The 14864-nt window shown below is 40.2% G+C and overlaps 3 protein-coding genes across 3 annotated transcripts; all 3 read right to left on the reverse strand.

Moving 5' to 3' along the window:
• Positions 1-108: 108 nt before the first annotated feature.
• On the reverse strand, positions 109-933 carry LOC125032354 (pro-resilin-like). Its single transcript, XM_047623449.1, has 3 exons — positions 877-933; positions 621-707; positions 109-458 (listed from the first exon to the last, which is right to left on the reverse strand). The coding sequence occupies exons 1-3, from the start codon at positions 931-933 to the stop codon at positions 120-122; spliced, it is 483 nt and encodes a 160-aa protein (XP_047479405.1). The 3' UTR covers positions 109-119.
• Positions 934-7393: 6460 nt separating this feature from the next.
• On the reverse strand, positions 7394-9333 carry LOC125032355 (cuticle protein 21-like). The gene is made up of 3 exons (XM_047623451.1): positions 9175-9333; positions 7979-8065; positions 7394-7810 (listed from the first exon to the last, which is right to left on the reverse strand). Exons 1-3 carry the CDS (start codon positions 9331-9333, stop codon positions 7472-7474), a joined length of 585 nt encoding a protein of 194 aa, XP_047479407.1. The 3' UTR covers positions 7394-7471.
• Positions 9334-9630: 297 nt separating this feature from the next.
• LOC125032356 (adhesive plaque matrix protein-like) lies at positions 9631-11429 on the reverse strand. Its single transcript, XM_047623452.1, has 3 exons — positions 11295-11429; positions 10157-10243; positions 9631-9987 (listed from the first exon to the last, which is right to left on the reverse strand). Exons 1-3 carry the CDS (start codon positions 11427-11429, stop codon positions 9631-9633), a joined length of 579 nt encoding a protein of 192 aa, XP_047479408.1.
• Between the last annotated feature and the right edge of the window lie 3435 nt (positions 11430-14864).

Genomic DNA, 14864 nt, shown 5'->3' on the forward strand with positions numbered 1-14864 from the left:
TGTAAAAAAAAAATAATAATAATAATAATAATGATGTATATATATATTTATTCTATGATAGGCAGTTACAAAAATGGCAAATATGGATATGCTTTATAAATATTATGCATATTAGCTTTTTAGTGATGAGGTCTCGGCCTGTATGATGGAGTAGGTCTGTACGAAGGTGTAGGATGGTATGAAGGAGTGGTGTGATACGAAGGGGTAGGTTGGTATGCAGGTGTAGGATGGTAGGAAGGTTGATGGGCTTGGTAGTGAGCCTGTCCCTCATAGGTGACCTCGGCCACGTAGCCTGAATCGCCGTCCACGTGGTAGGTGACCTTCTGCAGGCGACCGTCGGGTAGCTGCACGTAGTAGGATCCCTGTGTGTTGTATCCGTCGCGGGACTCCTGGTGGCCGTAGTCGTTGGTGGAGTAGTCGTCCTTCACGACCCAGTCGAAGTTGTACTGAGCTGGAGACTGATATGGAAAGGCAACATAAATAAAACTCAGAAAATCATTGGATAAAGATAACTACATTAATAATGGTAATTCAAAAAATTGTTTTAAAATGTCAAAGAAAATTGGTGTTCAAGAGCAAAGTAGCCGATACTCAAAACAGAATATATCTATGCCAGTTACTTGGTAAGAGGGAGGAGGAGAGTATCCGTAGGGAGGCTGTGATGGAGCGGCCAGAGAGGCAGCTGCCAGACCCAACACGACGCTCAACTGGAATGCCAGAAAAAAATATTCATAGTTAACAAAGCCTTTTTGCTCTGTGATAAGATGAAGTGGCAAACGATCTGTATTGCCAAAACGCTTTTTTTCTCACCGTAAGAAACATGTTTGCTGATTTTGCTTAATTTGAAAAGCACTCTCATTCATGTGTCTTATATACTTCGAGAAACGTAGGCGTGGTTTCATTTGACCTTGAGGAACACATAGCCACGCCCATTTTTGCCGCTTACTAGATCCTGATCGTATGAATGGAAAAGCTTGGAGAGAGAAAAAAAAATGCGTGCTCAGGGACGGTTCCAGGATATCTGACCGCAATTTTTCGCAATCAGGTGGTACTTTTCGAGCATTTTAAAGCAAAGTGTGGTAATTTTATAATGATTAATTCAGTACACATGACAATTGAAATATTCAGGAGTCATACCCTTTTTCCACCACAGACCCCCCCCCCCCCCCCACACTAAATTCACTAAATCCCTATTACACGTCGATATGAATCTGATAACACTGAGTTCAGGGTATTTACGTGTTAATATAAACATTTCCACACGAGTATTTCTCGGCAGTCAATTCTCTAAAAGCTGGAAGCGTCGCATCACATTCATCTTTACCGTTTGGCATGTGCTGCCGGTGTTGTATGACTACAGACACATAACACAAAACTCATGATTATGTGTGATGGCATGCACACTATGCAGTATGTGTATGAGTGAATATATAGTAAGTATATATGAGTGTGTACATACAATACATTTATATAATATATGTATATACAGTACACGTATTCCTGTTAAATGAAATGCAAGAAAATATATGATATAAACGGAAGTATTTATAAACAGTGATGATATTACGTTTCGGAACGGAGTACGTTACGGTTGATATTTAGTCGAAGAATACGGTACGGAGTCATCGTACGATATTTCCCTCAAGGTAAAGTACAATACTGTGCTGTATCTTAGGCTAAAGAATACGACTGTAATATATATACATATATAATGTTTATAATCATTTGTGTGTCTATGATGGTGTATGTGCATTTATATACATATATATATGCATGTATATAGTATATATAATACACAGACACGCACGCACTTTTTTCTCTTTACTTTGTATTAATATATGTGTACAGTATGTAGTATGTATATAAATATTCCATATTATATATAAGCCCATATGTATATATATATATATATGTATATATACGCTCACACAGAATATATATGAATATATGAGAGTTGATTATGGCACGGCAAAGGACGTGTGCTGCAACACAGAAATCTAACTCCACGCCTGCACATTCCCAAGTATCCTCCCTTGCGCCAACGTTGACCCGGCCGTGTACTGCAACCGGCGCCCCTGTATACGGTACGGAGTCATCGTACGATATTTCCCTCAGGGTAAAGTACAATACAATACAGGTATGGAAAATGAGCAAAATTCCGTTCTGTGCTGTATCTTAAGCTAAAGAATACGACTGTAATATATATACATATATAAGGTATATATTCACCTGTGTGTCTATGATGGTGTATGTGCATTTATATACATATATATGCATGTATACAGTATATATAATACACAGACACCCACGCACTTTTCTCTCTTTACTTTGTATTAATATATGTGTGTACAGTATGCAGTATGTATATGAATATTCCATATGATTATATATAAGCCTATATATATATATATATATATATATATATACGCTTACACAGAATATATATGAATATATGAGAGTTGATTTTGGCACGGCAAAGGACGTGTGCTGCAACACAGAAATCTAACTACACGCCTGCACATTCCCAAGTATTCTCCCTTGCGCCAACGTTGACCCGCCCGTTTACTGCAACCGGCGCCCCTCTAAACGACTGGCCCATGGAGGCAGATCCAGCATCCCCGGACACCAGCTGGCTTCAGCGGAGATGAACGCATCCCTCGTGGCTATGTGTGCGACGTGGAAAGATTCTACACTCGCGAGCGGAAGTCGCGGCGATCGTAGCATGAAAGGCACTGTTTCGTGCTCATCCGTTTTCTCCGTAATTCACTCTTGATTTAGCCATAAAATCACTATATCCCTTAACCGTTTTTTGACAGTGATTTCGTAAACATGATTCTTTTCTTTGCATTTCTGAACGTTATTTCCTCGTTAGTCTTTGTAAGGGATCATACATACATACATACACACACATACATGCTTTTCAAGCAATTTTTAAACAATATACTGAATCTCTGTGAGGAGTTATTTTGAATTAAAATTGTATGTATCAGTACATATTTATTATATCATAAGCAGTTACCAAAAAAGTAAATATGGATATGAGTTCTATTTAAAAATTAGCATTTCAGTGATGAGGTCTCGGTCTGTAAGATGAAGTAGGTCTGTACGAAGGTGTAGGATGGTATGAAGGGGTGGTGTGGTAGGAAGGGGTAGGTTGGTATGCAGGTGTAGGATGGTAGGAAGGTTGGTGGGCTTGGTAGTGAGCCTGTCCCTCGTAGGTGACCTCGGCCACGTAGCCTGAGTCGCCGTCCACGTGGTAGGTGACCTTCTGCAGGCGACCGTCAGGAAGCTGCACATAGTAGGATCCCTGTGTGTTGTATCCGTCGCGGGACTCCTGGTGGCCGTAGTCGTTGGCGGAGTAGTCGTCCTTCACGACCCAGTCGAAGTTGTACTGAGCTGGAGTCTGATATGGAAGGGCAACGTACACTAAAGTCATCCGAATATCATTGGGTGAAGATAATTGTATTAATAATAATAGTAAAAATGGTTTCAAAATCACAAAGAAAATTGATTTTTAGGAGCAAAGAAGATGATGCTCAAAAATATATATAGAATATATCTATGGCAGTTACCTGGTAAGAGGGAGGAGGAGAGTATCCGTAGGGAGGCTGTGACGGAGCGGCCAGAGAGGCAGCTGCCAGACCCAACACGACGCTCAACTGGAATGACAGAAAAAAGTAAGTCATAGTTAACAAAATCTTTTTGTAATGAGGATTTGTAATGCCAAATTTTCTTTCTCACCACGAAAAACATGTTCGTTGATTTTGCTTGATATGAAAATCACTCTCCTTGGTGTGTCTTATATACTTCGAGAAACGTAGGCGTGGCTTCATTTGACCTTGAGCAACACATAGCCACGCCCACTTCTGCCGCTTACTAGATCCTGATCGTATGAATGGAAACAATTGGAGAGAAAATATTGCGTAGCTCAGGGACGATTCCAGGATATTTAACAGTATTTTTTCGCATTCGAGTGGCACTTTTCAAGCATTTTAAAGCAAAATGTACTTTTATGATTAATTCAGTTCACAGGACAGTTGAAATATCCAGGTCTTATCCATTCTCCACCACAGATGCCTCCCATCCCCACTCAAATACGTCCCTATTGCATGCCAGTGCGAATCTGATAAAGTGCACTGAGGGGTATTTACATCATATTGATATTTACATTTCCACATTGGGTATTTCTCGGGAGTCAAGTCTCTAAAATTCTCAGGCCAAAGAATACGGCCAAACAATAAATGGGTCTTTGCGGCTATACTGAATGCATTAGTAGATCATTATTAATTTAGTATTACACTGTATCATATATATACAAAAATAATGTATTCATGTGTATCTATGCTGGTGTATGTATATATATAGATAGAAAGAGCTTTTATAGCACGACAAAGGACGTGTGCTGCAGCTCTGAAATCGGACTCCACGCCTGCATATTCCCAAGTAGCCTCCCTTGAGCCAACGTTCTCCCGCCCGTGTACTACAAACGGTGCCCCTTTCCATGTCCGGCCCATGGAGGCAGAACCAACATCCCCTGATATCAGATGGACTCAGCGAAGGAGATGAACGCAATCTCCGTGTCCACGTGTGCGACATGGAAGGATTCCTCAATCGCGAGCGGAAGTCGCGGAGATCGCAGCATGAAAAACAATGTTTCTGTGCTCATCTGTTTTTGTTTTTGTTTTTCGCAATTCACTCTTGATTTAGCCACTGTATTCCTTAACCGTTCTTTGACAGTGATTTGGTGAACATGATTTCTTTCTTTTGCATTTCTGAACGCCATTTCCTCGTTAGTCTTTGTAAGGGATCATGTATACGTAAAAACATCTCTTTTCAAACATTTTTAAAAAATAATATACTGTATGTGAAGAGTTGTTTTGAATGAAAATTGTATGTAGCAATTTGGTTGCTTTTCTTAACGGATCATACATGCACACAAACGAACACCGTTTTTTTTTTTTTTTAAACATATTTGTTCTTTTTTAAAACAATATACTGTATTTATGTGAAGAGTTATTTTGAATTAAAATTGAATGTATCAATTTTTTATTTTATTTTATGATAGGCAGTTACAAAAATAGTAAATATAAATATGCTTTATACAAATATGCTTTACAAATCAGCTTCTCAGTGATGAGGGCTTGGCCTGTAAGATGGAGTAGGTCTGTATGAAGGTGTAGGATGGTAGGAAGGGGTGGAGTGGTAGGAAGGGGTAGGTTGGTATGCAGGTGTAGGGTGGTAGGAAGGTTGGTTGGCTTGGTAGTGAGCCTGTCCCTCGTAGGTGACCTCAGCCACGTAGCCTGAATCGCCGTCCACGTGGTAGGTGACCTTCTGTAGGCGACCGTCGGGAAGCTGCACGTAGTAGGATCCCTGTGTGTTGTATCCGTCGCGGGACTCCTGGTGGCCGTAGTCGTTGGTGGAGTAGTCGTCCTTCACGACCCAGTCGAAGTTGTACTGAGCTGAAGACTGCTATAGAAAGGCAACATAAATAAAACTCAGAAAATCATTGGATGAAGATAACTACATTAATAATGGTAATTCAAAAAATGGTTTTAAAATGTCAAAGAAAATTGGTGTTCAAGAGCAAAGTAACCGATATTCAAAACAGAATATATCTATGCCAGTTACGTGGTAAGAGGGAGGAGGAGAGTATCCGTAGGGAGGCTGTGACGGAGCGGCCAGAGCGGCAGCTGCCAGACCCAACACGACGCTCAACTGGAACGCCAGAAAGAAATATTCATAGTCAACAAAATCTTTTTTGTACTATGATAACAAGATGAAGTGGCTAGCGATCTGTATTGCCAAAACGCTTTTTGTTTTTTGTTTTTTTTCTCACCGTAAGAAACATGTTTGCTGACTTTGCTTGATTTGAAAAGCACTCTCATTCCGGTGTCTTATATACTTCGAAAGACGTAGGCGTGGCAGATTTAGCCATAAAATCACTTGAGGAGCAATACATAGCCACGCCTACTTTTGCCACTTACTAGATACTGATCGTATGAATGGAAAAGCTTGGAGATAAAATATTGCGTAGCTCAGCGACGGTTCCAGGATATTTAACCGCAATTTTTTTGCATTCAGGTGGTACTTTTCGAGCATTTTAAAGCAAAGTGTGGTACTTTTATCATGATTAATTCAGTACACATGACAATTGAAATATTCCGGAGTCACCCTTTTTCCAACACAGATCCCCCCCCCCCACCCCCCACTAAATTCACTAAATCCCTATTACACGTCGGTACGAATCTGATAACACTGAGTTCGGGGTATTTACGTGTTAATATAAACATTTCCACACGAGTATTTCTCGGGAGTCAATTCTCTAAAAGCTGGAAGCGTCGCATCACATTCATCTTACCGTTTGGCATGTGCTGCCGGTGTTATATGACTACAGGCACATAACACATAACTCGTGATTATGTGCGATGGCATGCACACTATGCAGTATGTGTATATGAGTGAATATATAGTAGGTATATATGTGTGTGTATGTACAATAGATTTATATAATATATGTATATACAGTACACGTATTCCTATTAGATGAAATGCAAGAAAATATATGATATAAAGTTAAGGTACAATACTTTACAGGTATGGGAAATGAGCAAAATTCCGTTCTGTGCTGTATCTTAGGCTAAATAATACGACTGAAATATATATACATATATAAGGTATATATTAATTTGTGTCTATGATGGTGTATGTGCATTTATATACATATATATATATATGCATGTATACAGTATATATAATACACAGACACGCACATACTTTTCTATCTTTACTTTGTATCAATATATGTGTGTACAGTATGCAGTATGTATATGAATATTCCATATGATTATATATAAGCCCATAAATATATATACACACCCACACAGAATATATATGAATATATGAGAGTTGATTCTGGCACGGCAAAGGACGTGTGCTGCAACACAGAAATCTAACTCCACGCCTGGACATTCCCAAGTATCCTCCCTTGCGCCAACGTTGACCCGCCCGTTTACTGCAACCGGCGCCCCTCTAAATGACTGACCAATGGAGGCAGATCCAGCATCCCCAGACACCAGCTGGCTTCAGCGGAGATGAACGCATCCCTCGTGGTTATGTGTGCGATCGCAGCATGAAAGGCACTGTTTCGTGCTCATCCGTTTTCTCCGTAATTCACTCTTGATTTAGCCATAAAATCACTATATCCCTTAACCGTTTTTTGACAGTGATTTCGTAAACATGATTCTTTTCTTTGCATTTCCGAACGTTATTTCCTCGTTAGTCTTTGTAAGGGATCATGCATACATACATACACACACATACATGTTTTTCAAGCATTTTTCAAACAATATACTGAATCTCTGTGAGGAGTTATTTTGAATTAAAATTGTATGTATCAGTACATATTTATTATATGATAAGCAGTTACCAAAACAGTAAATATGGATATGAGTTCTATTTAAAAATTAGCATTTCAGTGATGAGGTCTCGGTCTGTAAGATGAAGTAGGTCTGTACGAAGGTGTAGGATGGTATGAAGGAGTGGTGTGGTATGAAGGGGTAGGCTGGTATGCAGGAGTAGGATGATAGGAAGGTTGGTGGGCTTGGTATTGAGCCTGTCCCTCATAGGTGACCTCGGCCACGTAGCCTGAGTCGCCGTCCACGTGGTAGGTGACCTTCTGCAGGCGACCGTCGGGAAGCTGCACGTAGTAGGATCCCTGTGTGTTGTATCCGTCGCGGGACTCCTGGTGGCCGTAGTCGTTGGCGGAGTAATCGTCCTTCACGACCCAGTCGAAGTTGTACTGAGCTGGAGACTGATATGGAAAGGCAACATAAATATAAATCAGAAAATCATTGGATGAAGACAACTACATTAATAATGATAATTCAAAAAATGGTTTTAAATTGGCAAAGAAAATTGGTGTTCAAGAGCATAGTAAACGATGCTCAAAATATATATAGAATATATCTATGCCAGTTACTTGGTAAGAGGGAGGAGGAGAGTATCCGTAGGGAGGCTGTGACGGAGCGGCCAGAGAGGCAGCTGCCAGACCCAACACGACGCTCAACTAGAACGCCAGAAAAAAAAAAAATCATAGTTAACAGTCTTTTTCTTCTGTGATAAGATGAAGTGGCAAACGATCTGTATTGGCAAAACGCTTTTTGTTGTTTTTTTTCTCACCGTAAGAAACATGTTGGCTGACTTTGCTTGATTTGAAAAGCACTCTCACTCGCGTGTCTTATATACTTCGAGAAACGTAGGCGTGGTTTCATTTGACCTTGACCTTGCCACGCCCACTTTTGCCGCTTACTAGCTCCTGATCGCATGAATGGAAACGACTGGAGAGAAAGTATTACGTAGCTCAGACGGTTTCAGGATATTTAACTGAATATTTTTTCATTTAGGTGGCAATTTTCAAGCGTTTTAAAGCAAAGTGTGGTACTTTTATGATGACTGATTCAGGACACATGATAGTTGATATAGCCAGGAGTCTTACCTATTTTCCACTACAGATCCCCCCCCCCCCCCCTCCGCTAAAATCCCTATTACATGCCAATGCGAGTTTAAAGTACACTAAGTTCGTGGTATTTACATCATATTAATATCTGCATTTTCACCCAGGTATTTCTCGGAAGTCAATTCACTAAAAGCTGGGAGCGTCGCATCACATTGATCCTTACAATTTGACATGTTGCCGATGCACAGGTATGGAAAATGAGCAGAATTCCGTTCTGCCCCGTATTTTAGACCAAAGAATACGACCATAAAATTATTGGGTCTTTGCGGCCGTAGTGAGTGCATTAGTAGATAATGAATTATTCATTAGTATCATGTTATATCATATATATACATAAAGTCTGTATTAATTTGTGTATTTATGGTGGATGTGCACATATATATGTATATGTATATTCATATATATGTATGCATGTACACAGTATATATACGAACACACAGACACACATTCACACTTTTCTCTCTATATATATGTGTGTCCAGTATATAGTATAAATATTACATATAAATATATAAAAGGCTTATATACTTTTGTATACACTCACACAGAATATATATGAATAACACACACATATATGTATATATAGAGAGAGAAAGAGCTGATTATTGACTCCACGCCTGCATATCCCCAAGTATCCTCCCTTGTTCCCGCCCGCAAACGGTGCCCCTTCCCATGACCGGCTCTCGGAAGCTAATCCGCATCTCCGGACACCAGCTGGCCTCAGCGAAGGAGATGAGCGCATGCCCCGTGGCGACATGGAAGGATCCCGCACTCGCGAGAGGAAGTCGCAGCATGACATGCAGTGTTTCTGTGCTCATCCTTTTTTTTTTTTTTTTTTTTTTTCTTTTTTTTTCTTTTTTTATTCACTCTTGATTTGGCCATAAGTTCACTGTATCCTTTAACCGTTCTTTGACAGTGATTTCGTGAACGTTATTTGTTTGCTTTTCTTAACGGATCATAATATGTTATTTTTTAAAACAATATACTGTATCTATGTGAACAGTTATTGTGAATTAAAATTGAATGTATCAATATCTTTTTATTTTATGATAGGCACTTATAAAAACAGTAAATATAAATATGCTTTATATAAATATGCTTTACAAATCAGCTTCTCAGTGATGAGGTCTTGGCTTGTAAGAAGGGGTAGGTCTGTATGAAGGTGTAGGATGGTAGGAAGGGGTGGTGTGGTAGGAAGGGGTGGTGTGGTAGGAAGGGGTAGGTTGGTATGCAGGTGTAGGATGGTAGGAAGGTTGGTGGGCTTGGTAGTGAGCCTGTCCCTCGTAGGTGACCTCGGCCACGTAGCCTGAGTCGCCGTCCACGTGGTAGGTGACCTTCTGTAGGCGACCGTCAGGAAGCTGCACGTAGTAGGATCCCTGTGTGTTGTATCCGTCGCGGGACTCCTGGTGGCCGTAGTCGTTGGCGGAGTAGTCGTCCTTCACGACCCAGTCGAAGTTGTACTGAGCTGGAGTCTGATATGGAAGGGCAACGTACACTAAAGTCATCCGAATATCATTGGGTGAAGATAATTGCATTAATAATAATAGTAAAAATGGTTTCAAAATCACAAAGAAAATTGATTTTTAAGAGCAAAGAAGATGATGCTCAAAAATATATATAGAATATCTCTATGGCAGCTACCTGATAAGAGGGAGGAGGAGAGTATCCGTAGGGAGGCTGTGACGGAGCGGCCAGAGAGGCAGCTGCCAGACCCAACACGACGCTCAACTGGAATGACAGAAAAAAGTAAGTCATAGTTAACAAAATCTTTTTGTAATGAGGATTTGTAATACCAAATTTTCTTTCTCACCACGAAAAACATGTTCGTTGATTTTGCTTGATATGAAAAGCACTCTCCTTCGTGTGTCTTATATACTTCGAGAAACGTAGGCGTGGCTTCATTTGACCTTGAGCAACACATAGCCACGCCCACTTCTGCCGCTTACTAGATCCTGATCGTATGAATGGAATCGATTGGAGAGAAAATATTGCGTAGCTCAGGGACGATTCCAGGATATTTAACAGTATTTTTTCGCATTCGAGTGGCACTTTTCAAGCATTTTAAAGCAAAATGTACTTTTATGATTAATTCAGTTCACAGGACAGTTGAAATATCCAGGTCTTATCCATTCTCCACCACAGATGCCTCCCATCCCCACTCAAATACGTCCCTATTGCATGCCAGTGCGAATCTGATAAAGTGCACTGAGGGGTATTTACATCATATTAATATTTACATTTCCACATCGGGTATTTCTCGGGAGTCGTCTCTAAAATTCTCAGGCTAAAGAATAAATGGATCTTTGCGGCTATACTGAGTGCATTAGTAGATCTATATTAATTTAGTATTACACTGTATCATATATATACAAAAAAATGTATTCATGTGTATCTATGCTGTTGTATGTATATATATATAGAGAAAGAGCTTTTATAGCACGACAAAGGACGTGTGCTGCAGCTCTGAAATCGGACTCCACGCCTGCATATTCCGAAGTAGCCTCCCTTGCGCCAACGTTCTCCCGCCCGTGTACTACAAACGCTGCATGTATATGCATGTATCCAGTATATATAATACACGGATACGCACACACTTTTCTCTCTTTACTGTGTATTAATATATATGTGTACAGTATGCTGTATGTATATGAATATTCCATATGATTATATATAAGCCCATATATATATATATATATATATATATATATATATATATATATATACGCTCACACAGAATATATATGAATATATGAGAGTTGATTATGGCACGGCAAAGGACGTGTGCTGCAACACAGAAATCTAACTCCACGCCTGCATATTCCCAAGTACCCTCCCCTGCGCCAACGTTCTCCCGCCCGTGTACTACAAACGGTGCCCCTTTCCATGACCGGCCCATGGAGGCCAGATCCAGCATCCCCTGATATCAGATGGACTCAGCGAAGGAGATGAACGCATTCTCCGTGTCTACGTGTGCGACATGGAAGCATTATTCAATCGCGAGCGGAAGTCGCGGAGATCGCAGCATGAAAAACAATGTTTCTGTGCTCATCTGTTTTTGTTTTTGTTTTTCGCAATTCACTCTTGATTTAGCCACTGTATTCCTTAACCGTTCTTTGACAGTGATTTCGTGAACATGATTTCTTTCTTTTGCATTTCTGAACGCCATTTCCTCGATAGTATTTGTAAGGGATCATGCATACATAAACCCATCTCTTTTCAAACATTTTTAAAAAATAATATACTGTATGTGAAGAGTTGTTTTGAACGAAAATTGTATGTAGCAGCATATGTTTATTCTGACATGTAGTTACAAAAATGGTAAATATGGATATGCTTTATATGTTTTACAAATAAGCTTTTCAGTGATGAGGTCTTGGCCTGTAAGATGGAGTAGGTCTGTACGAAGGAGTAGGATGGTATGAAGGGGTGGTGTGGTATGAAGGAGTAGGCTGGTATGCAGGAGTAGGATGATAGGAAGGTTGGTGGGCTTGGTAGTGAGCCTGTCCCTCGTAGGTGACCTCAGCCACGTAGCCTGAGTCGCCATCCACGTGGTAGGTGACCTTCTGCAGGCGACCGTCGGGAAGCTGCACGTAGTAGGATCCCTGTGTGTTGTATCCGTCGCGGGACTCCTGGTGGCCGTAGTCGTTGGCGGAGTAGTCGTCCTTCACGACCCAGTCGAAGTTGTACTGAGCTGGAGACTGAGAAAAAGGTTGTGTATACTAAAACCAGAAAAATGCATTATCCTAATTAATAGTCATTGAAACAGTAGAATTTCTAGATAGTAAAAAAATAAATAAAGCAATAACGACTACATATTAGGAGTAATTCGAAGTGAGATTTAAACAGAGTATATCGCGATCTGGGCAAAGCCAGTTACCTGGTAAGAGGGAGGAGAGGGAGTATCCGTAGGGAGGCTGTGACGGAGCGGCCAGAGAGGCAGCTGCCAGGCACAACACGACGCTCAACTAGAGTGACAGAAGTATCATTTAATTTAATAGGAACCACAGACATCTTTTATTGCGAGAAAATGAAGAGATGGCTTTAGATAATGTAAATGGAATATAACACCAAAGCACTGTAGCAGATTTTAGAAATACTTTTCTCACCGTAAGATACATGTTTGCTGAATTTGCTTGATATAATGTAAAGAACTCTGCTTCCATGTCTTATATACATCAAGAAACGTAGACGTGGCTTCACTTGACCTTGAAGAGCGACACAGCCACGCCCACTTTGCTGGACACCAGAATGGAATCGCTACGAATCATTAGCAAAGTTTGGAGAGAAAACGTCCAAATTATTGTGCAGATCTGTGGCGGTTCCAGGATTTTTTAAATGGTTTTCAGCATTTCAGAGGCACTTTCTAAATATTCAGAAGCAAACTGTAGCTCTTTCTTATTGATAAATTCAGTAAACATAACAGTTGAAAGCTCTGGGAGTCATTGCCGTTTTCCTTAAGCGACCCTCTTCCACTTTTTAAAACCCTTGGTACGCCCTTTCACAATATGTCAGTATGAATAAAAAATGCATTTGCGATATTTCTAGCATTATTTCGTGATTCACATTGCTATAGTACAATATTTACAGTTCCTGCATCTTGAGAGCCAGGAACTGTCTTAAACGTTGCTTGTACAATTGCAACTGATGGTGTTGGATGATATATTCATATTAGTATTTGTATACATAAATAATTATTGTTATTAATGTTCATCACTGAACTGATTCTAGGTGACTTTACGGCACAATTTGCCCTCCAATATGAATTATACTTTTAGAAGGTACTTTACATGACAAGCAGCCTTGATTTCACCAATTATGGTTCTACTGTATTTTCACAACTGGTGTGATGATGCGACCAGAGTCTGGATGTGTCCTGCACTACATTGGTTAATGTGCATAATTGTCTCTTGGCACTTCTTTGGTTTATAACTGACTTAGACATGCTTAAGACGGTTAGACTTTCAAAAATGTGTGTCCGACAACGCCAGGTGTAGGTATTTTATAGATATTTCAAGGACTATGAATTAAGCTATTCATTGATAAACTCTAAGATGACGTTTTTGAAAGGTGGACTAATTAATACTACGTCTCCTTGTACTCCTTTGAAACCCAGCTTATTATTCGCCTGTTGATTACGTGTATATTGTGCAATTTTACGGAATTTCTAGATTAAAAGCTGAAGCATATGTAAAGTTGCAACTGCACTGACAGCCTACCTAATTCTGTTTTTCTTATCGAAAACTACAGTGAAGTGACATATCAAAAATACAAATAAGGCACACTGAAGCCCGAATAAAGATCTGGCACGACAAAAATGCGGTATATATATAGGTTCGTGTGTGTGTGTGTGTGTGTGTGTGTGTGTGTGCATGTGTGTGTGTGTGTGTGTGTGTGTGTGTGTGTGTGTGTGTGTGTGTGTGGTTGTGTATGTGTATGTGAGTATCCATAGAATAATCATACTTAACACAGCATCCACCGGGTCAGCCTTCATAGGGTTGGACTGCATATTATTCATAATGAGAAGATTAGTCCGTTTTTATATTTTTCCTACATCCTAACCTCAGGTTTGGTGCCAAAATGAGACTTTTCTGCAATATCTTTCTATCCATTTTCGAAATTGGCTGCAATATCTTTGAGTCTGTTTTCGCGATCACTGAAATCTTCAGTTTAATTCAACCCAATTGTATTTGCAAGATCATGATATTCACAAAGCGTCTATCTTACCTTTCACATCTAATACATCGTGTAGGCTGAGCTACATATTTATACAACCAGACACATGTATTGTCTTTCCTAGTTTTTTTTCTGATTGTACGTTGTATAAAGGTTTCTGTTCAGTTAGAATGGTACGTTAACTTCTATCCATTTAATAGTAAATAGTTACAAAAATATATGTATTAATTCTTTATATATTTCTGAATTTGTTTTGTAGTTTAGCTTAGTGATGAGGTCTCGGCCTGTAAGAAGGTGTTGGCCTGTAGGCAGGTGTAGGATGATAGGAAGGAGTGGTGTGGTATGAAGGGGTAGGTTGGTATGCAGGAGTAGGATGGTAGGAAGGTTGGTGGGCTTGGTAGTGAGCCTGTCCCTCGTAGGTGACCTCGGCCACGTAGCCTGAGTCGCCGTCCACGTAGTAGGTGACCTTCTGCAGGCGACCGTCGGGGAGCTGCACGTAGTAGGATCCCTGTGTGTTGTATCCATCGCGGGACTCCTGGTGGCCGTAGTCGTTGGCGGAGTAGTCGTCCTTCACGACCCAGTCGAAGTTGTACTGAGCTGGAGTCTGATATGGAAGGACAACGTACACCAAAGTCATCAGAATATCATTGGGTGAAGTTGTATTGAGCTGGAGACT

This window comes from Penaeus chinensis, chromosome 14 (assembly GCF_019202785.1).
Source record: "Penaeus chinensis breed Huanghai No. 1 chromosome 14, ASM1920278v2, whole genome shotgun sequence".
NCBI classification, from domain to species: Eukaryota; Metazoa; Arthropoda; class Malacostraca; order Decapoda; family Penaeidae; genus Penaeus; species Penaeus chinensis.

What these genes read in the sequence shown, in the direction of transcription:
- LOC125032354 (XM_047623449.1), bottom strand. Translation starts at nt 933, where the DNA reads ATGGGCGTGGCTATGTGTTCCTCAAGGTCAAATGAAACCACGCCTACG. An exon ending in CCACGCCTACGTTTCTCGAA is followed by an intron (nt 708 to 876) that starts GTATATAAGACA and finishes CTGGCATTCCAG; the next exon opens with TTGAGCGTCGTGTTGGGTCT. An exon ending in CTCCTCCTCCCTCTTACCAA is followed by an intron (nt 459 to 620) that starts GTAACTGGCATA and finishes TTTCCATATCAG; the next exon opens with TCTCCAGCTCAGTACAACTT.
- LOC125032355 (XM_047623451.1), bottom strand. Translation starts at nt 9,333, where the DNA reads ATGAGCACAGAAACACTGCATGTCATGCTGCGACTTCCTCTCGCGAGT. An exon ending in CGGTCATGGGAAGGGGCACC is followed by an intron (nt 8,066 to 9,174) that starts GTTTGCGGGCGG and finishes CTGGCGTTCTAG; the next exon opens with TTGAGCGTCGTGTTGGGTCT. An exon ending in CTCCTCCTCCCTCTTACCAA is followed by an intron (nt 7,811 to 7,978) that starts GTAACTGGCATA and finishes TTTCCATATCAG; the next exon opens with TCTCCAGCTCAGTACAACTT.
- LOC125032356 (XM_047623452.1), bottom strand. Translation starts at nt 11,429, where the DNA reads ATGCTGGATCTGGCCTCCATGGGCCGGTCATGGAAAGGGGCACCGTTT. An exon ending in ATTTCTGTGTTGCAGCACAC is followed by an intron (nt 10,244 to 11,294) that starts GTCCTTTGCCGT and finishes CTGTCATTCCAG; the next exon opens with TTGAGCGTCGTGTTGGGTCT. An exon ending in CTCCTCCTCCCTCTTATCAG is followed by an intron (nt 9,988 to 10,156) that starts GTAGCTGCCATA and finishes CTTCCATATCAG; the next exon opens with ACTCCAGCTCAGTACAACTT.